Source organism: Moschus berezovskii, chromosome 5 (assembly GCF_049115385.1).
Source record: "Moschus berezovskii isolate FMDL1 chromosome 5, NW_MosBer_1.0, whole genome shotgun sequence".
Classification (NCBI taxonomy): Eukaryota; Metazoa; Chordata; class Mammalia; order Artiodactyla; family Moschidae; genus Moschus; species Moschus berezovskii.
Window position 1 is genome coordinate 45,207,703 of NC_142464.1, and position 21,339 is coordinate 45,229,041.

General features: G+C 44.4%; 1 protein-coding gene across 2 annotated transcripts in view; it reads right to left on the reverse strand.

Annotated features, from left to right (window-relative positions):
• Positions 1-21,339, reverse strand: part of FAM184B (family with sequence similarity 184 member B) — a 133,517-nt gene that overhangs the window by 48,689 nt on the left and 63,489 nt on the right. For both annotated transcript variants that reach the window (XM_055434004.2, XM_088836249.1), the window contains exons 2-5: positions 11,826-12,581; positions 10,719-10,854; positions 9,318-9,457; positions 8,538-8,744 (exon numbers count right to left, since the gene is read on the reverse strand). In XM_055434004.2, the coding sequence (XP_055289979.2) occupies positions 8,538-8,744; positions 9,318-9,457; positions 10,719-10,854; positions 11,826-12,581 (1,239 nt within the window). The remainder of the gene's footprint in view (positions 1-8,537; positions 8,745-9,317; positions 9,458-10,718; positions 10,855-11,825; positions 12,582-21,339) is intronic.

The window sequence follows — 21,339 nt, forward strand, 5'->3', positions numbered from 1 at the left end:
TATTTGCCAAGAAGTGCTGGGACTGGATTCCATGATCTTAGTTTTTTGAATGTAGAGTTTTAAGTCAGCCTTTTCACTCTCCTCTTTTACTTCCATCAAGAAGCTCTTTAGTTCCTCTTTGCTTTCTTCCATAAGAGTGGAATTATTTGCATATCTGAGGCTATTGTATTTCTCCTGGCAATCTTGATTCCAAGCTTGAGCTTCATTCAGCCTGGCATTCACATGATGTACTCTGATACAAGTTAAATAAGCAGGGTGACAACATACAGCCTTGACATACTCCTTTCCCAATTTCCATGTCCAGTTCTAACTGTTGCTTCTTGACCTGTATATGGATTTCTCAGGAGGCAGGTCAGGTGGTCTGGTATTCCCATCTCAAAAAACTTTCTGCAGTTTGCTGCAATCCACACAGTCAAAGGCTTTGGCGTAGTCAATAAAGCAGAAGTAGATGTTTTTCTGGAACTCTCTTGCTTTTTCTATGATCCAATGGATACTGGCAATTTGATCTCTGGTTCCTCTGCCTTTTCTAAATCCAGCTTGAACATCTGGAAGTTCTCGATTCATGTACTATTAAAGCCTAATTTGGACAGTTTTGAGCATATGCTGCTAGTGTGTGAGATGAGTGCAATTACGCAGTAGTTTGAACGTTCTTTATCATTGCCTTTCTTTGGGATTGGAATGAAAACTGACCTTTTCCCATCCTGTGGCCACTGCTGAATTTTCCCAATTTGCTGGCATATTGAGTGCAGCACCTTAACAGCATCATCTTTTAGGATTTGAAATAGCTCAACTGGAATTCCATCACCTCTACTAGCTTTGCTCACTTCCTAAGATGCTTCCTAAGGCCCACTTGATTTCACATTCCAGGATGTCTGGCTCTAAGTGAGTGATACACAGAAAAACTATACAAAAAGATCTTAATGACCCAGATAAGCACGATGGTGTGATCACTCACCTAGAGCCAGACAGCTGAACTTTAGGTAGACATTAAGTCACTGATTCATTCACCAAATATTTATTGAGACCTGCTATGTGTTTGGCACTGTTCCTGAAGCTGGGGATAAAATGACACTATGCCTACTCACCAGGAGCTCACAACTGTGTGGAAAAGACTGGCAGCAAAGTCAACAGTTACAATGCAGTAGACAATATTGTAATAATCTATACTTCAATTAAAAATATGAATACAGAGGAAAGTATAACCCATAGATTCAAGATTCCAGTGAACCTCAAACAGAAAAACACAAAACATATCATACCAAGACATACTATAATCAAATTGTAGAAACCAATGATAGAGAAAAAAATCTTATAAGTGGTCACAAAACAAAAGACACACTATGCACTAGGGAAAACAGGTAAGAGTGGCTACCAGCTTTTCATTTGATGAAAATACAAACCAAAAAATAAAAAATTGAACAGTATCTTTAAAGTGCTCAAAGAATGAAACTGTTAACCTAGAATTCTATATCCAGCAAAATAACCTTCTAAAATGAAGGCAGGAGAATAAGATGGCAGAGGAGTAGGTGGATGTGGAGTACATCTCTCTTCATGGATACATCAGGAATACAACTTCAGACACAGAAATGCATTCAGAACACCAGCTGAGAGCAGACAGGAGTACCTGACCAGCAGAAAAGAATATATAGAACCATGCAAAACTCAGTAGGATGAAGGAACTAGGGGGGAAAACAGGAGTGTTAATAGGACTGGACCTGCCCTTGGTGGGTGGGGGAGCTGAAGCAGGGGTCTGATCCCCACACTGGGGGAACTGTCTGAGTCAGAGGAGAGCCATTTAAGGCTGAGAGTGAAGCAGCTGGTCTGTGGCAGCCTAAACAGAGTGAGAACCAGATAGTCCTTGCCGCAGCCATACACATCCTGGACAGGGACACAGGTCCCCTGGAAAGCGCAGTGGCTTGGCGCTGGAGTTTAGGGATTGTGGAACAATCTCAAGGCGAGGGCTGCTGTTGACTGCGGAGAGACAGATCAAGGGGATGTGAGGGAAGAGATTGTGGTGCAAAATGCCTGTGGAGGAAAGCTGGGCAGCCATGGAAGCAAGGCGATACTGCTGAGTCATGTGTAGGGGGTGGAGTCATCACCACAGACTCTCTCTCCCCACATGCCAGCATTGGTATCTGAACAATAGAGAGGCTGGGCCATCAAACACCTGATGCACTGAACTACAAAGTAGGACCCCTTCAAGTGCCTGAGGCACTGTACTGATCTACACAGTAGGACCCCAGCCAGGGGAGCCCCTCTATGTGCCTGACACACAGAACAATAGAGAAGGACCCCAGGCAAGGGATCCCTCTAAGTGCCTGAATGTGTGGAGCTACGGAGAAAGACTGGCCAAAGAGGCCTTCTGATCACTAGCGACAAGATGCTCAAAAAAAAAAGACTCTGATCGGGCCATAATGCCTGCAGCAGAGGCAGTCCATGTCGCTGCACACTTGGCACCATCATGGTCCCTGCAAGGCAAGCAACTGTGCCACCTTCACACATAACTCTCACTGCCTGCCACAGGCAAAAAAATGTCTTGCATCTATGCACACAGGGTCGCTTCAGTCGTGTCCAGACTCTGCAACCCTGTAGACTGTGGCCTGCCAGGCTTCTCTGTCAGCAAGGGGAGTTTTCCAGGCAGAATATGGAAGTATATTGGTCAATACTGGTTGCCATACCCTTCTAGAGCACTATATTTCCTGCTGCCCTAGCTGCCAACTCCCCTGAATACCTGGTGCTGCCAGAACCCCTGCGACCCAAGCAGCTGCACCACTTCCACACCCTCTCCCTCACAGGGGCAAACCCAAGTCCTCCAGGGCAGCCTCAGGAGCAAACCCCAGGGGACGACCCACATGTAGAGGTGGAAATAAAACCACAGTTGAAACCCAAGGGCAGTGTGGCTAAGGAAGAAGACCCAAAACCTTTCCACCAGCTGTATAAGCTTCAGATTAAATCCATATGATCAACAGACTCTGTGTCTACGGAATATATAAAAGGTCATTGAGAGCTCCCACAAAACACACTAGTTCTGATAGCTGTGGACACTGGAGACAAGAACACACAGGAGTAGGACCAGATTAGAATCTGAGCTGCTCCTACAGCAGGTACAGAGATTAGCACAGTGTTGGAGGGCATCCTAGGGAGGTGGGGTGGACTGTGACCCCAGCAAGGGAAACGACTCTGACAGCAGTGACTCAAGAAAAACATTTATTATTCTTATGTTTTGACTTGTTCTGTAGATTCTTTTAGATTTTCTTCTCTTTTTTTCCTTCCTCCCCGTCCGGCTCTGTTTTAGTTGTCAATTTGTTTTTTCTGCACTATGAAATCTAATTAAGCTTTTGAGCTTTTTTTTTTTTCTCAGTCACATGATTTATTGTTGTTATAAACCTCTGCCTCTACTTTGGGCTTTTGCAGTTCTGTGGAGTCCCCTCCCCCCTTTTATTCTTTTCTTTATAATTTTAATTTTTTAAACCTATTATATTTTTTCTACATTTATTCCTTTGTTTGCCTTCACTACTGTTCTTTTCCCCTTGCAGTTAATCTTTAATGTATACAAATCTTCATCTACTTCTATTTAACTTTGCATATCTATTCTTTCTTTCTTTTCTTTCCTCTCTACATATTTGTTAGTTTTGTTTTCATTGCTTCATTCCCCACTTGGCACCTTGCTTTAGTTTTGCTTTCCAGTTTGTGCTTTAGTTAATTTTGTTCTTAACTGGTGAATATAATTTTTTATTTCCTTTGTTTGCTGGGTCAGTCTGCTGTGCTTTATTTTTGTTGGACTGTGTTGACTTTGCTCATCGGTGTGTATATATACATACATGTGTGTGTATTCCATTATTTTAATTATTATTTGCTTGATTTTGTAACTGCCATTTGTCTGGGGTTCATCTTTGGTTTCTCGTTTTTGATATTTGCTTTAATGGTGGCTCAGAGGTTAAAGCATCTGCCTGCAATGTGGGAGACTTGGGTTCGATCCCTGGGTTGGGAAGATCCCCTGGAGAAGGAAATGGCAACCCACTCCAGTATTCTTGCCTGGAGAATCCCATGGATGGAGGAGCCTAGTGGGCTACAGTCCATGGGGTCACAAAGAGTCGGACACGACTGAGCGACTTAACTTTAATGCCATAACAAACCACTTGTGGAATCTTTGTTCCCAACCAGAGATCAAGCGCTGAGCCTTTGGAGTGGGAACACTGACTCCAAGACCCTGGACTACCAGAGAACTAAGTCAAAAAGAGAAAGATAAATATCATATTCTAATACATATATACAGAATCTAGAAAAATGGTGCTGAAGAATTTATTTACAGGGCAGCAATGGAGAAACAGAAATAGAGAATCGACTTATGGACATGGGGAGAGGGGAGGAGAGGGTGAGATGTATGGAGAGAGTAACATGGAAACTTATATTATTGTATGTAAAATAGACAGCCAACGGGAATTTGCTGTATGGCTTAGGAAACTCCAACAAGGGCTCTGTATCAACCGAGAGGGGTAGGATGGGAGGGAGATGGGAGGGAGTTTCAAAAGGGAGGGGATATATGTGTACCTATGGCTGATTCATGTAGAGGGAGATATCTGGTAACCTATTTTTAAATAACAGTATTTTGGGGGTTGGTAGAAATAAAAAGTTGAGAAAATTTTGAGAAAAGCATTCACATTCATATTTATTATTGAAATTAAAAAGCAGAGGCCTAGAATGGTTTGGGTTAACTTATTCAAGATTTGACGAGGCTCTTTCCCCAGGCACAGCACTTCTTACACACTGACTTGACTGATGTTTGAGTGCACGTCTTGTTTCTCCTACTAGACGGTGAGCTCTTCGAAGGCATGGCTGATTCCTATATCCCTGCATTGCTCAAAACACCGAGTATGCCTTCAATGAATGATAAATGAACCATAAACAGATGCTGGCAGGGTGAAGACCTGATGGCTTACTACATAGAGAGCAAAGGTTATGCTTCCATGATTCACATCCAATTCATTTGATATTCAAGTGACTTTATTTCTCAGGTTCTTCATCGGTGAAATGAGAAAGCAATCCCTGTCTACAGGGCTGAGGTAAGGGATAAATCATGGACTGGAGAGCTGTCATTCCTTTTAGCTGCACAGCATCTGATCCTTCTTGGAATGTTTGAGAAATTCTCCATCTGATACATCAGAGCCATCCTCCCACCACAGAACCAGAAAATGTCAGACTTACCTTCCCAGACCCCCTTCCAAAGAGGACTGAGGGCATGTGACCATCAGACACACTCACCCCAGATTTCAAATCGGAAGCCATCGATATGTTCAAGCTGGAGTCATTGAAACAAAAAGGATCTGGCAACTGCATTTCCCACGGGTAGCAAGGCCAGCCATTCTATAGCAGCTCCGAATGACAGACATTTCCAGGATGATGGAAGTATTCTAAAATACAGCTTATCTGTAGAAGTCCTTCAGCACTGTTCTATCCATTCCAGGAGCCATTAGCCACATATGGCAATTAAGCACTTGGAATATGGCTAGCTCACCTGAGGAACTGAATTTAAAATATTATTTAGTTGTGATTAATTTAAATGGAAATAACCACAAGGGGCTACCAAATTGGACAGTGCAGTTCTGTAGGCAATGTCCAGGGCCCATTGGTGGTGGTTGTCAGCTGTGTTCATGGCAGGTCTGGCCTCAGAGGTGGTGGCAGGTGTGTCCTCATCACTGACTTGAGTAGCTGCCAAGCCCAGTTCCCTGGTTTTCCAGAAAGCTTCTCATTGCCCTTTACTACATTCCTTTCTTGCCTAAAGCGCCCAGGGTGGCTTTGTGATGCCTGACACCCAGAATCATAAGTGACACAAATGAAGTGTAGAATGCAGCAGTGTCTAGCACAGCTCAATAGGAACTCAATAAACCTTCCCACGGTCTTCTAAGAATGTGTGGGCAAATGCTAATTACAGGACATGTACTCTGCTCTGTCTGTGAAGATTAAGTAATAATATCCTCGACAGGGAAGGCAGATAGGCCCTCTGGGTCAACTCCAGCCCTTCTCCTGTAGCACCTTTTTCAGGTTAAGGTAGCATTCAGGATACATAACACATTTGTACTGAAGGGCCCAAAGAAACAGTGCCCTCTTAACTCTACAGGGGAAATGGGTATCTATTTTTAGTCCATGAATACCTGATTTGGGGCCTCTTCAAGGTTTTACCTTCCTCTAGTCTGCATGGCCTAATTTATATAATTTATGTCCTCAGTTTGTAGAAATGATAATTAAAAAAAAAAAACAGGAGGAAATGCAATTTATTTCTACATGATTCATTTCCCAAGTGGATCCATGCCCCTGATTAGAGCTGAAATGGAATTTCTACACTTGGAGTCAGGCTTGGCTGACAGGTTACCAGGGCAACCTGTAGCTCCAGGAGAGTAACCGTCCCTCCCACTGACTGTGGCTCAGGATAGAAAGAGGATTCAGCTACATGAGGGCTGGATTTGTGCAACCAGTTACTGCTGGTTGGCAGGAAAGCGTCTTCAATACAGTTGCTTCCCACCCTGTGCAGGGATGGGAAATCATGGGCTCTGGAGTCAGGCCGTTGGGTTTTAATATGGCTACACCACTCACTGTGTGAGCAGATATATAACATCTTTGAGCCTCAGTTTTCTCATCTCTGAAATGGCGGCATGAACACTCATTTTGTAACCCTGTTGGGAGGATTAAATGTGTTCATAAGAATAAGTGGTTTATAAAGTATCAGTTCAGTTCAGTTCAGTCACTCAGTCATGTCCGACTCTTTGCGACCGCATGAATCACAGCACACCAGGCCTCCCTGTCCATCACCAACTCCCGGAGTTCGCTCAAACTCATGTCCATTGAGTTGGTGATGCCTTCCAGCCATCTCATTCTCCGTCGTCCCCTTCTCCTCCCGCCCCCAATCCCTCCCAGCATCAGAGTCTTTTCCAGTGAGTCAACTCGTCGCATGAGGTGGCCAAAGTATTGGAGTTTCAGCTTCAGCATCAGTCCTTCCAATGAACACCCAGGATTGATCTCCTTTAGAATGGACTGGTTGGATCTCCTTGCAGTCCAAGGGACTCTCAAGAGTCTTCTCCAACACCACAGTTCAAAAGCATCAATTCTTCGGCGATCATAAAGTATAGTGGGCACTAAATAATATTATCACACAGGACATCATCTAATGCACATGGTAACTAATCACAACCACTGTTTATCAAATGTTGAGTACATGTTTAGGCACTAAGCTAAAAGTTTATATACAAAACCATATTTAATGCACATAACAAGCCCCCAAAGTAATTATCTTTATTTTTGGAAAGGTAAGTGACCAGTTCAAGGTCATAAAGCCAATCAAACAGTCAGGACTTGGACCCAGTATTAGTCTTTCATGAGTCCATTTATTTATCCAACACATATTTATTGAGTATCTACTACTTTTCACCACCACACACTGCATTCCTCAGTGACATATGATTCTCTTTCAATGAAAACTCAGAGCTGATAATGCAAATTCTTAGATTAGAAAGAAGCCTTCTTATAATAATTAAAGCACCACCTATGCTTACAATTGGAGAAGGCAATGGCAAGCCACTCCAGTACTCTTGCCTAGAAAATCGCATGGACAGAGGAGCCTGGTGGGCTGCAGTCCATGGGGTCGCTACTAGTCGGACATGACTGAGCAACTTCACTTTCACTCTTCACTTTCATGCATTGGAGAAGGAAATGGCAACCCACTCCAGTGTTCTTGCCTGGAGAATCCCAGGGACAGCGGAGCCTGGTCGGCTGCCATCTATGGGGTCGCACAGAGTCGGACACGACTGAAGCGACTTAGCAGCAGCAGCATGCTTACAGTAATGCTGTTTTACTTCACTCTTTTCCTAAAATATTCAAATACACATGTTATTTGCTTTCCTCAGCAAACACAAGGGATGAGGCTTGCATTCCTTCTCAGCAGAAAGCACCTCCTTTAGTGGGAATCTGGAGCAGTACTCAGGGGCTGAGAAACCTCTCTCCACTGCCGACCCACTGATTAATCAATTACCTGCATTCACCCAGTGCCTATTACACCCCATGAACTACGGTCTGCTTTGTTTTTTCACACGGATCACGTCATGTAATCCTTGCAACTACTCTGTTAGGTGCTATTATCAACATCTGTTTTATAAATGAGGAACCTGGGGCCCACAGAGATTTTATGTGAGGGACCTAACTGTTCACAGCTGGAGGGTGGCAGAGCTGGGGTTTGAATCCAGGCAGTCTGCCAGGTCCACATGTTCATTTCATTTTATTTCTCTCTGCTTTTGCAGAATAGAGGATTTGAATTTCCCTAAGTTAAACACTCATATGACACCATTCCACCCCATGCCCTACTGTCTCAAGGTGCCCTGTCTCCTCCAGAAGACACTGAACTTCCTTTGGTCAGAGAAGTAGCTGAGACCTGTACACAATAGGAGCTCAATAAATGTTTAAGGAAGGAAAGAAGAAACAAACAGGAAAGGAAGGAGGTAGAGGCAAGGAAGAACAAAAGGAACGGTATCTCTGGAATGGAGTCTCACCTTCTGCAGCCTCTTCCTTTCAGCTTCCACTGATGAGCGAACTGACTTGATTTCCACCATGTGCTTCTTCACCAAGTCTTCTAGGCGCTTCATCAGCTGGTCTTTGAGATGTTTCTTCTCCTCTTCTGTCTGATGTTTGATTTTGCGGAGGTCTTCTTCATATTTTTGCTTCATATATTCCGTCTCAATGCATGCTTCTTTCTTGGTCTATGAAAAGAAAAAGGGATGGTGAAACTGCCAGGGTGGAAAGAACAGGAAATCACCATTTCTCTTTTGTGGAACTTCTACAATGTTGACTACTGATTTTAAAGCATGTATCACAAGGTGCAGTAAATTTTATAAGATGACATGTTTGATATTTGTAAAAAACTTCATTTTATCCACCATTGGAAAAGGCTTTTTGGAGTAATGCATCTATTATCATAGGATCAGGTATTCCAGCCCACGCTATAGCGCTTTCTAATTAAAAAAAAAAAAGAAAAAAAAGCTTTGTTTTGACTGGGAACATATAGCAGGAATCTTAAGCAAGTTTCCAGTTTCCCAGGAGCTGGTGATGAGGCGTCGGAAGAATTTCTCTACACTCTCAGTCTCCTAGTTTCAAATGACATGCAGTTGGCTTGACATTAGCTGGAACTTCACACCTACACATTCACCCCTGAAACTATGGGACCTGTTGCTTCCAAGTAGACCTATCATGGTTCGGGGCTGGCCTCCCTCTGAAGCTTGTTCCTGCAGAGCCCCCTGTGACTGCTGCATCCCCAGGGCTGGGTCAGACACTACCTGTGTATCTGTGCCTCCTTTTGTGCAGGGACATTCCTTGGCAAAGTTCTGGTCTTGCTGAGGATGGAGACTGCAGGCTTCTAAATCATTCTCTTTCCCTAGGACTTCATTCTCTGAAACTCTCTCCATCTTCATGTCACCTGTAAGCACAAGTTTCAACATCATTGGGAATGCCCTTGGCCTGGGCCTTGTGCCTGAGACCTCTGCAGGTTACCATTCTGCTATTCAACTCCCCTATGTAATCCCCGCTCCATGGCCTTCTGGCCTCAAGTATGGTCAAGATGGTGATTGTCATCTTTGCCCAAGTAGCATCTTGAGTTCACATAGTTGCCCTGCTCTCCCTTCTAAAACTAGTCATCTTTTATGTAGGTTAAAAAATTGAGGATGTTCCTGAACATATGTACATTCAAACGACTTAAATTTAAAGAGATTTCAAGTATAAGACAAAAATTAAATATGACTAAAATTGCTCAGTTTCTTCCCATATTCCCCAAGGTACTTATGCCTTACTTCTGAGACCACCATACCCTCTGGTTCCAACTCACACTTTCCAGCCCAAAGTGATTTCTTCTTTCCCAGACACCTTGTTCCTCTGCTGCCTGGGATGCACTCACGATATGAAAGCATGCTGTGGGCTGTAAAATAACAGTCCCATAATCTCCCTGGAGGCAGAGCTTATGTTTTGTGCCCTTGTTCTATATCCCAGTGTCAAACTGAATATTCAAGAATGTTCTGATGAGGGAGCTCAGTGGAAAGCACCTTTTTTTGTTTCAGTCGCTAAGCTATGTCCAACTCTTTGTGACTTCATGGACTGCAGGACACCAGGCTTCCCTGTCCTCCACTATCTCCCTGAGTTTGCTCAAGTTCATGTCCCTTGAGTCAGTGATGTTATCTTACCTTATCTCAAAGAAAGCACTTTGGAGTCAGATAACCCATGTATCTTACTCTATCACCAGCCATCTGGCTGGCCTTAAGCTAGCCACATAACTTTTCTCTGGTTCATTTCTTCATCTGTGACATGTGATACTGACAATACCTAACTCACAAAACTATTGGGAACATCCAATATCATCACTGTGTGAAAGATGTTAGAGTATAAAGTGTTGTCTAAGTCTAGGGAAAAGCCAGAGCTGAGAAGCTCAGGCACTATGGTGGACTGGATGGAGAACTATCTGGGAGCCAGAGATCCTCCTGCATCATGCCTTTTAGATATCTGACCTGTGGCAGCTCTGGGTATTGGCTTGCTTATGTCCTGCATGATGGGACTTACCACCAGGCAGGTCAGATCAAAGACCCCTGCCCTCCATTCTGCTCCCTTAACAGTCTCAAGGCTGCAAGCAGTGCCAAGCCAACCTGGTGGCCAACTTTTGCTCTGTAAGGAAATCAATTGGGGCATCTCACCTGTTTTCTGCATCACATGACACTCCTGCAACATCAGCTTATCTTTGGCAATGGCCAGCTTCTCCCCAAGTTTTTTTGCCGTGCTTTTCAACTCTGAATTCTCCTGTCGAGCCTCCTTGAGCTGCACATCCAGGTCCTAAACAGAGAGACAGGGTGTCATTTCTTTAGTTCTGTGCAGACACATCCTATGTACATCAGCTCTGAAAAGTAGGTAAATGCACAGCATGTGCCATTAATCTCTGGAATTCAGTGGCTCAGTGTTCATCAAATCCTGATTCATCCTCTGATTGGCTATGTGATATTCAGCAAGTTATTTAATCTTTCTGTGCTGTGCTAAGTCGCTTCAGTCATGTCCGACTCTTTGTGACTCTATAGATTGTAGCCTGCCAGACTCTTCTGTCTTTGGGATTCTCCAAGCAAGAATACTGGAGTGGGTTGCCATGCTCTCCTCCAGGGGATCTTCCAGACCCAGGGATTGAACTCATGTCTCTTATATCTGCTACATTAGGAGGTGGATTCTTTACCACTAGCGCCACCTGGGAAACCTCAGCCTTTCTGTAGTGAGGATTAAATGAAATAAAGTGGGACAGAAAACAATGCTCAGGAAATATGAAAGATACTAGCTGCTATTACTTTTAGAGATGGGCCTCTGTGAGACTGTGGGCCTCACATAACTAACTTGTCACTGGTCCAATTTTCCACAAATATAAAGCCTCAAGGACGTTAGGACAGGCAAGTTGTTACAGAGTGAGCAGGGGCTTTAGAATTAGGCTGAACTGAGTTCAAACTCTTTTCAGCTGTGTGCCCAGCTACGCTCCTCCTTAAGCTTCTCAATTTCAGTTTTATCTTCTCATCTGTAAATTGTAAGTCTCTCAGCTCTCAAAGGACAGGGATCAAGTCCAGCTTACCATGTGTCTCCTGAACACAGCCCTGGCCTGGCACATAGTAGGTATTCAATAAATATTTCCTTAATGAATGTGGTTGAACTCAGTGAAGGTAATCATGCTCACTTTGGCAGAAGTCACAGTGCCGGATGAGTGGTAGGTGTTCATACTACCGGCCATGGTTACTCTCACACTTGGGAGGCAGGAAGAGCCCCTGCTTTACCTGAATGCGGTCCTTCAGCTTTTGGGCATACTTCTTCAGGTCACTAATCTTGCGGCCTCTGTGCTCCAGATCCCCTTCCAGCTTCCGGACCTGGGCCTGGAGGGCTGCCTCCTGGGCCTGGAAGTTCTTCCGGAGGTCGGTCTCCTTCTCCTGCCACTGCCACAGGGCCTCGCTCACAGACTGCTGCATCGCCTGCTGGACCGCCTCGTTCTCCCGCTCGTACGTGGCCTGCAGCTCCTCGGCCTTCCGCGCGTAGTCCTTGCTCAGCTGCTGATTCTCCGCTCGCAGCCGCTCCACTTCCAGCAGGACCTCCCGCATCTCGGGGCCGCAGCCCGGCTCGGCCTTGGGCTCGGGACCCTCCTGGGCGAGCCGGCCCCACCGGGGCGCCTCGTGGCCACTCAAGTGCCGGAGCCTCTTCTCATAGCCGGCCTTGAGCTCCAGCATCTCCTTGGACAGGGTGAGCACCCGCTCGGCGTGCTCGGCCTCCACCCGCAGCTCCCTCTCCTGGGTCTCCGGCCTGCACGAGGCCGACTGGGCCAGTGCCTCCTGTGTCAGCTGCTTCTGCAGCTCCAGGGCGCTCTCCAGTGCCTGGATGCGCTGCCGCAGGGCCTCCTCCTCGCCCGCGCGGCCCTGCGCCTGCAGGAGCCTGGCCTCGGTCTCGGCCACCGCCTGCTGCAGCTCCTCCTGGTGGGCCTCGCGCAGTGCCTCCATGCCCGCCTCGGTCTCGTCCTGGCGGGTGTTCAGGGCGTAGATCACCTGCGGAAAAAGTCACAGAGCTGGGTTAGCCGGAGAGGTGTGGGTGTGGGTGTGTGCGAAGGGCCACAGTGACCAGAGAGGGCCTTGACCCTGGCAGTGACTCAGGCTGATCCCCAACAGCTGCATCTGAGAACAGGATTTGACTGGAAGTGAATTATTAGAAATTGTCCCCAGAAGAAACCAATAAGGAGTTCCTTAGGGGCCTCTGGGGAGTGCCATGGGACTCAGGCAAAGGGTCTGAAACACTTTGGGACACAGAAAGCACCCCTGAAAACCAAACCAAAACAAAATACAACAAAACACTGGAAAACAGAATTCAGCAATGTATTAAAAGGATTATATACCATGACCAAGTGGGATTTATCCCAGAAGTGCAAAATTGATTTAACATCTGAAAATCAGTTAATGTGAGATATCACATGAATAGCATAAAGGGTAAAACCCACAAGATTGTCTCAACAGACAGAATAAAACCATTTGACAAAATCCAATACCTCCTCTTGACAAAAACAGCGACCAAACAAGAAAGAGAAGGGAACTCCCTCAACCTAATAAAGGGCATCTATGAAAAACCCACAGCTAACATCGTACTCCCTGGTGAAAAGCTGTTCTCTGTAACTTCAGGAACAAGACAGACACAGGGCTAGGTGCCGAATACACATTTAGGATCTCAGAAAATCCTCATGACAACCCTGTAAAGTTGGTATCTTTGTTCCCATTCTAAGAATGAACCATTGAGGTTCAGAGAAATTCAGCAACTTTTGCAAGGTCACAAGGGATAAGAAGATTTGACTAACTCATGCTCACAGCACGGTACTGCACTGCATCTCACTATTCTACTTGAGTTTTCATTCATTTGAGCATTTACCCAATATCTCAGATGTGCCATGTTCTGTGCTGAGTACTAGAAATACGTGCTGATCAACAAGGCAACTGAAGTTATGATCTCAAAAATATAATTCAGTGGGAGAGTCAGACAAGATTATGGTGGGTTTTAGTGCACTAAGTGCCATGAAATTGATCAGCACCAGTTAACAGGGAAGCACAGAGGAATGGTGTAGTAGAAGAGTTCCCAGAAAAGGGGAACCTCGTCTCCTCATCCTTGGGGGTGACCAGTTCCTGTTAACATGTCAACCTCTGTATAGGCATGAACAATTGACTTCTTCATGTTGCCTCAGAGCATTTGGTATGAAGTTGAGCACAGGGTAGGTTCATAATAAGTATCTATTATGGTACTGTTGCTGGTCATCAAAGATTCATGCTTTCTTTCCACAGAATTGATGCAGAGAAACAGCCACCAAGCCAAGATCCATTTCCTAGACCCCGTGCATCTATATGGGACCACATGACTAGTGATTACAAGTGGAATGAGGCCTGAGGTGGAAGTACGTCATCTCAGGTCCAGTGTTGGGGTTAGGGTTAAGAGGAGGGTTAAGCAGGAGGCATGTCCTTTCCACAGTCTCTTTCTCCATCTGCCAACTTACTGTGGAGTGCAAGATGGAAAGTGCCTGGGTCCTCAGTGACTGAGTAGAAGGCCACCTCCTCACCAGGAGCACTGGTATTGATTTCTGCACTAACAAGAAATAAACTATTGTCTTGAGCCTCCAAAGCCTTGACACTTATTTGTTACAACAGCTATGATCACTGTGGAAGAACTCAGAGGACTTAGCATATAGTCTTACTTATGGCTATGATTAATTATATAGAAAGGATACAAAGCAAAATCAACAAGTAGAAAACAAGCTTGGCAGTGGTGGGGGTGGTGGAGAATCTTGAGAAAAACAAGATGAAAGCTTGTAAGAATCCCTCCCAAATGGAGTCACACAGGATTTACTTAATTTCCCTGGCAAGGAGTTGTGACAACACATGTGAAATACTGCCTACCAAGAAGCTTACTGAAGACTTAGCAAGGTTTTTATTCAGGGCTAGTCAGGTAGACAGGCTTCTCTGGTAGCTCAGCTGGTAAAGAATCCACCTGCAATGCAGGAGACCCCAGTTTGATTCCTGGGTGGGGAAGATCCACTGGAGAAGGGATAGGCTACCCACTCCAGTATTCTTGGGCTTCCCTGGTGGCTCAAACAGTAAGAATCTCCTGCAATGCAGGAGACACGGGTTCGATCCCTGGGTTGGGGAGATCCCCTGGAGGAGGGCATGGCAGCCCACTCCAGTATTCTTGCCTGAAGAATCCCCATGGACAGAGGAGACTGGCGGGTTATAATCCATGGGGTTGCAGAGCTGGACACGACTGAGCAACCAAGCACAGCACAGTCAGGTAGACAACTTCTCTTGGGCATTACCAAAATTCCAGACTCCCAGAAGGAAAGAAAGTGCTCACATAAGTCATATTGTTTGCAGACAGTTAAGGCCTGCTGAGACATTCTTATCAGTGTGGGTGGTGGAAACCCTCTGGAAATCCAAGTTCCCAGATGGCAGCCAAGAGCAACTTTGCAAACAGGCCAGCTAAGGAGAAGCAGTCTCAGATGCGCTGTGTTAACTTTTCTGCACAACTGACACTCCAACTGATTAAAAAAAAAAAAAGACTGATTTTTCTCTTCAATGGAGTCAAGCTGTGCCAGGTCAAATGTTAACATAAATTGGGTTTTCTCATGTGAAGAACAAAACACCCTTGAAAAGGTTATTCCATGAAATTTGGCATTGTGACTACACTGAGGAATAGGATTCCAAAGAGAGACTTGCAGAAGCAGACGCCCTGAATGGGAACACACATGAACCAGACAAGCACAACAAGTAAAAGACTAGGCTTTGGAGTCTACGCTGCCTGAATGTAGATCCTATTTGCCATTGTGTGGATGCCATACAATGTATGGATCCAGAAGCTGTCTGCTCTCTGTGTGAGATTGGGTATGCTATATAATCTCGCTGGCTTCCGTTTCCTCATTTGTACAATGGGGAGAATGAAGTTCCTGCTTTATGAGTTTCAGTCAGTAGGTCAGTCGCTCAGCAGCTCAGTCACGTCCAACTTCTTGTGACACCATGGACTGTAGCCTGCCAAGCTCCTCTGTTCATGGAATTTTCCAGGTAAGAATACTGGAGTGGGTTGCTGTGTCCTGCTCTAGAGGATCTTCTCGATCTATGGATCAAACCCATGTCTCCTGAATCTCCTGCATTGGCAGGCAGGTTTATTACCACTGCACCACCTGGGAAACCCCTTAATGAGGTTCAGTTCAGTTTAGTTCAGTTCAGTTACTGAACGATTAAATGAGGCAGTGCTATACTGCACATTGTATAGTGCCTGGCTCACAAAAAGAACCTATGGGACCTGGCTGTTCCTATTACAGTTGCCCACAGGACACTTTTAGCCTGATGGAGATTTCTGTGGCAATGGCACTTCTCTTAAGGAAGGCAGTATAGTAGAACTGATGGAGTAGGGGTCCTCTGGAGTGAAAGAGACCTAGATTTAACTACCTAGGAGCAGAGATTACTGGTGGATCCTGTACCTGTTTTTCTCCTTCATCCTTAGAAATAGAACTCTTACCTTTCCTATGGGCGCACTGACACATTTCTCAGCCTCCCTTGTAACTCAGAGCAGCTAAGTGACCAAGCTTTGCCCAGATGAATATAAGCAGAGGTGTCATTATTTCTTCTGGGGTGAATCTCCTATTATCAAGCGGTCATTTTGGATGCTGAAGGGGACACCACAGGCTAAGGTTGGCAAGACAATAAGAGAAGCCAGGGTCTCTAACACAGGAAAGCCATGCCAGCTCTGCAGTGATTCCACACGGATTGCACTGGGTTTTTCTGTCATTCACAAACTAATTCTATTCGGTAGACATACTTCTCAACTCTTTTTAAAATTGCTTATGTTATTTCACTTCTTGAAGCCTCAGTTTCTTACCTGTAAGAGAGAGATAACCCAGACCCTTTTTTTTTTTTTGAGATCAAGTAGTATTACATCTAAATATGTGTTGGCACAAAATAGGTACTTATTAAATGTTTTTTCTTCTTCTTCTTCTTTCTCACACTATGTCCTCACAAAGAAACATCCCTTGTTTTAGGAAACATAATCTGGTCCACCCTCCCACCCCACCCCACCCTCAGCATCTGAAATTGTTGAGTAGATTTTGAATATACCCACCCTTCTGCTCCTGGTGCCTCACAGGTCACTTGGCAAAACTTCCTCTGCCACCTGCTCGCTTTCTTTCACTCACCACCTTCTTACTCAACTGAAACTTCAAGTAGCTGGCCCAAGTCTCATTCCTCATTCTCAGGAGGAAGTCAACTTCAGAATCCATCAAGGGACATAGATAATTCAGCAGTCAAGAGCAACACTGAGCAAGCTGCAATGTCTTCCCAAGGGTTTTAGAAATCCACCACTAATGGTTTGATTTCAGAGACAATGTTTGCAGTGGACCTGTTAAGGTCTTAAAGGTTGAAAATTCCATGGACAGAGGAGTCTGGTGGGTTACAGTTCATTGGGTCACAAAGAGTCGGACATAACTGAGCAACTGAGCATGCACGCGTGCACGCACTGTAGGTTTAACAAAGCTGTAATTAATGAATTCTGAGCATCAGATCCTAAGGAAAGTTTCCATTGAGTCTGGCAGCAGGAGTCAGAAGTGAAATAGAAAAGGAAAACAGGAAATAATACTTATCAAGTGCCCTCAGAATATAACCTTCTCTGGGTCAGGTAATAGACACGTTATTTGTCAGTAAACTGAACAGTTTCACAAAGTGGACATTCTCATACTTCCTATTTTATAGACGAGGAAACTGACATTGGGTGGGGTTAATTTAACATCTAGGGGTTATAAAGCATGGTGCTTAAAAGGAGGCTTTGGATTCTGCTGGACCTGGAGCTCTACCTCTCTCTAACTCTAACTTTGAGGGCATTATTGAACTTCTCTGATTCTCTGTCATTTCATCTAGCACAGGGGAGAGAAATGCCTATTTCATAGATTTATTTGGAGATTAAAATGACACACCAAACATAATACCTTTAGCAGCATTCCTAGCACAAAATAAACATCAAGAAATTCTGTCATTATTTTTACTATTATTGCGAAGTGTACTTGCTCAGTCATGTCCGACTCTTTGCAACCCCATGAACTGTAGCCTGCCAGGTGCCTCTATCCTTGAAATTCTCCAGGCAAGAATACTGGAGTGGATTGTCATTCCCTTCTCCAGAGGATCTTCCCAACTCAGGGATCAAACCCAGGTCTCCTACATTGCAGGCAGATTCTTTACTGTCTGAGCCACTGGGGAAGCCCATTATTATTGCCAAGATAATGCTAAAAATAAATTAAAATAAATAAAACAATGCTTAAAAATGCAGATGCTAGGATTGAAACCCAAATCCTTTTGGATCCCCAAATTAAAAGAGACAGAACAATAAGCTTGTTTAGAAAAAAATTGGTGATATTCTTTCATTAAGTATTTTTACAGCATTTACTACACACTCAGCATGGTTCTTCTTATCTGATTGGCAAGTTCTTCCTCATCTCCCATCCTTCAAATAAAAGGGCCCCAGAGCTTAGGCCTCAGACTTTCTGTTCTCTACAAACATTTTCTTGAGATCTCATTCAATCTCATGATTTTATGTGCACTCTTTTGGTTAGTGACTGTCAAATTTGTATGTCTAGACTGGACCTGTCACCTGAATGTCAAGATTCATGTCCTGTTGCTTATCAATATCCCCATTATCTAATATGTACCTCAAATTTAATTCTGGAGATTTTTCCTTCAAGATCTGCTCTTTGTACATTATTCCCCATCTTGCTCCATGGCAACCCCCTTGTTTCAGCTGCTTAGGTCAAATTTTGGAGTCTATTAATAAACACGTGAAAGGAAGCTGAACATTATTAATTATTTGGAAAATACAAATCAAAACTGCAATGAAATACCGCTTCATGCCCATTAGGATGATCATCATCAAAAAACAAAAAATAAGTGATGAAGATGTGGAGAAACTGCAGCTGTATTGCTAGTAGGAACATAAAATGGTGCAACTGCTATGGAAGGTGGTGTGGTGGTTCCTCAAAAAATTAAACACAGAATTACCATGCGATCTAGCTATTCCATTTTGGAATTTCAATTTCAAAATAACTGAAAACAGGAACTTGAATAGATACTTGTACACCCACATTCACAGCATTATTAACACTGGCTAAAAGGTGGAAACAACCCAAGTGTCCATTGCTAGGTAAATGGATAAACAAAATGTGATATATACTTACAATGATATATTACTCAACTTTAAAAAGAGAAAGATTCTGACACATGCAACCACATGGATGAACCTTGGAAATATTAAGCTAAGTGAAATAAGCCAGTCACAAATGGACAAATATGGTATATGATTCCACTTACATGAGGTACCTAGAGTAGTAAAATTCACAGAGATAGAAAGTAGAATGCTGTTTGCCAGGGGCTGCAAGAAGCGGGTATAGGGAGATAGTGTTTAATGAGTACAGAGTTTTCATTTGGGAAGATGAAAAAGTTCTTGAGACAGATGGTGGTGATGGCTGCACAACAATGTGAATGTATTTAACATCACTGAACTTTACACTTAAAAATGATAAATTCTATGTTATTTATATTTTACCAGAATAAAAAACTTTACAGCTATCTGTGTCTCAAATCTGTCTCTGACATTCCAAATCCATTCTAACATCTAATCCTGAATCCTACCCTTTCTCACCGTCCCACCCTGCCCTTAATTAATCGGAGTCATGAATACCTCTCACTTGAACCATTACAAGGACCTTGACCCTTGTTTCTACTTTGCCATCTAAGGTCTGTTAAAAGTCAGTCAAATCATGTTTCCCCACTGCTCCGAACCTTCTGATGATTAACCACACAGGACAAGTCAGAGCCTTACAACAGACAAAAGGAAGGTTACATGTTCTGGCTTCTCATGACCTTTCTGAGCTCACGTCATCCTCATTTCTTTCTCACTCCCTTCACCGCAACCACATGGACATCCTTGCCATGCCCCATGCAATCACCCTCACTCACTGTATCTCCATGGATATTGTTGCTTCTTCTGGGACAACCATTCTCCTTCGGGTTTCTGCTCATTTGCCACCTCATCAGTGAGACCTGCCTTGATTATTCCCCAAATCAATGCTCTCCCCATACCTCATCCTGCTTTATTTTTCTTCATGTCACCTTTATCTGACATATCATGTATTTTACATGTTTTTTTAAAATTTTCTTATTGATCTTCCTTTTGAGAATATGTGTTATGTGCAGGTATGTTCTTTTGTCCGTTGTATTCACTACTAGATCCCAGAATAGTGCCTGACATGTGGAAAGGCCTCTGTAACTATTTGTTGAATGAATGAAATTTTTCTTTATCCTAGCACAGACGTATCAGATGCAGAGGATTCTTGAGTTGGGCTTGAAAATATGAGCAAGTATCAGCCAAGTGGAGAGAAAGAGGAAGAACATACAGGTGGGGGGAGTGTCAGGACCAAGAAGTAGCACAAAGACATTAAACAGGGTGGACTGGGAGGAGGTATGCAATGGGAGTCCTCCTGGCCAGAGCCTGGTGAGGGACATCGGCAGGAAAGGGGGAACAACATGACCCAGTGCTAGATAGGCAGGCAGAGGTCAGACACTTGAGTCCACCATCCATGTGAAGGAGTCTGGACTTTATACTGTTTACATAGCACGCAGCATACAGTACATAGAATTCATAGCATGTAGTCTGCATGCCGGAGAAGGCAATGGCAAGCCACTCCAGTACTCTTGCCTAGAAAATCCCATGGACGGAGGAGCCTGGTAGGCTGCAGTCCGTGGGGTCACTAAGAGTCAGGCACGACTGAGTGACTTCACTTTTCACATTCACACATTAGAGAAGGAAATGGCAACCCACTCCAGTGTTCTTGCCTGGAGAATCCCAGGGATGGGTGAGCCTAGTGGGCTGCCATCTATGGGGTCGCACAGAGTCAGACATGACTGAAGCGACTTAGCAGCAGCAGCAGCAGCAGCAGTCTGCATGCGGTCATGCAGACTCCCATAGCTTGCCCAGAGATGTGGCAGGTCTGGAGCAGGGAGAAGCCAGGACCTGCCTTTTTAACATCTGGTTGCTCAGGGCCTTGGGCTCTAAAAGAAAATGGGTGCATACTTGCAGGAACTGTGGCTTCTGGGCCATGTAGGAAGCTTTTCTTACAAGATTCTGCCTCTCTGAAACTCCAGGGAATAAAACTCTCTGTAACGGTTAATTTTACATGTCAGCCTGACTAGGCCATGAGGGACTGAGATATCTGGTTAAATATTATTCTGGGTGTGTCTGTGTTTCTAGATGAGGTTAATATTTGAATCTGTCGACTGAGTAAGGCAGATTGCCCTCCCCAGTGTGGGTGGGCCTTATTCAATATCCAGTGGAGGCCTGGATAGAACAAAGCCTGGGTTAGGGAAAATTCACTCTCTGACAGCTTAAGATGGAATGCAAGTCTTCTCTCATCCTCAGATTAGGATTTACACCATTGGTTTTCCTGGTTCTCAGGCCTTTAGATTCAGACTGGGATTTGTACCACCAGCGCCCAAGGATCTCCAACCTGCAGATGGTATATTTGGGACTTTTCGGTTTCCATAATCATGTGAGACAATTTCTCATAAGAAGTCTCTTTCTCTCTATATATCCTATTGGTCTTGTCCCCCTGGAGAAGCTTGACTAAGACATTTCTTATTTCGTATGTTTGGGGACCACTGTCTTGGCTTCAGTTTGGAATCCAGATGTGACTGGGGGCAGGGAGAGCAGGAGAATGAGTTGGGGTAAAGGCTGGAATTAGAG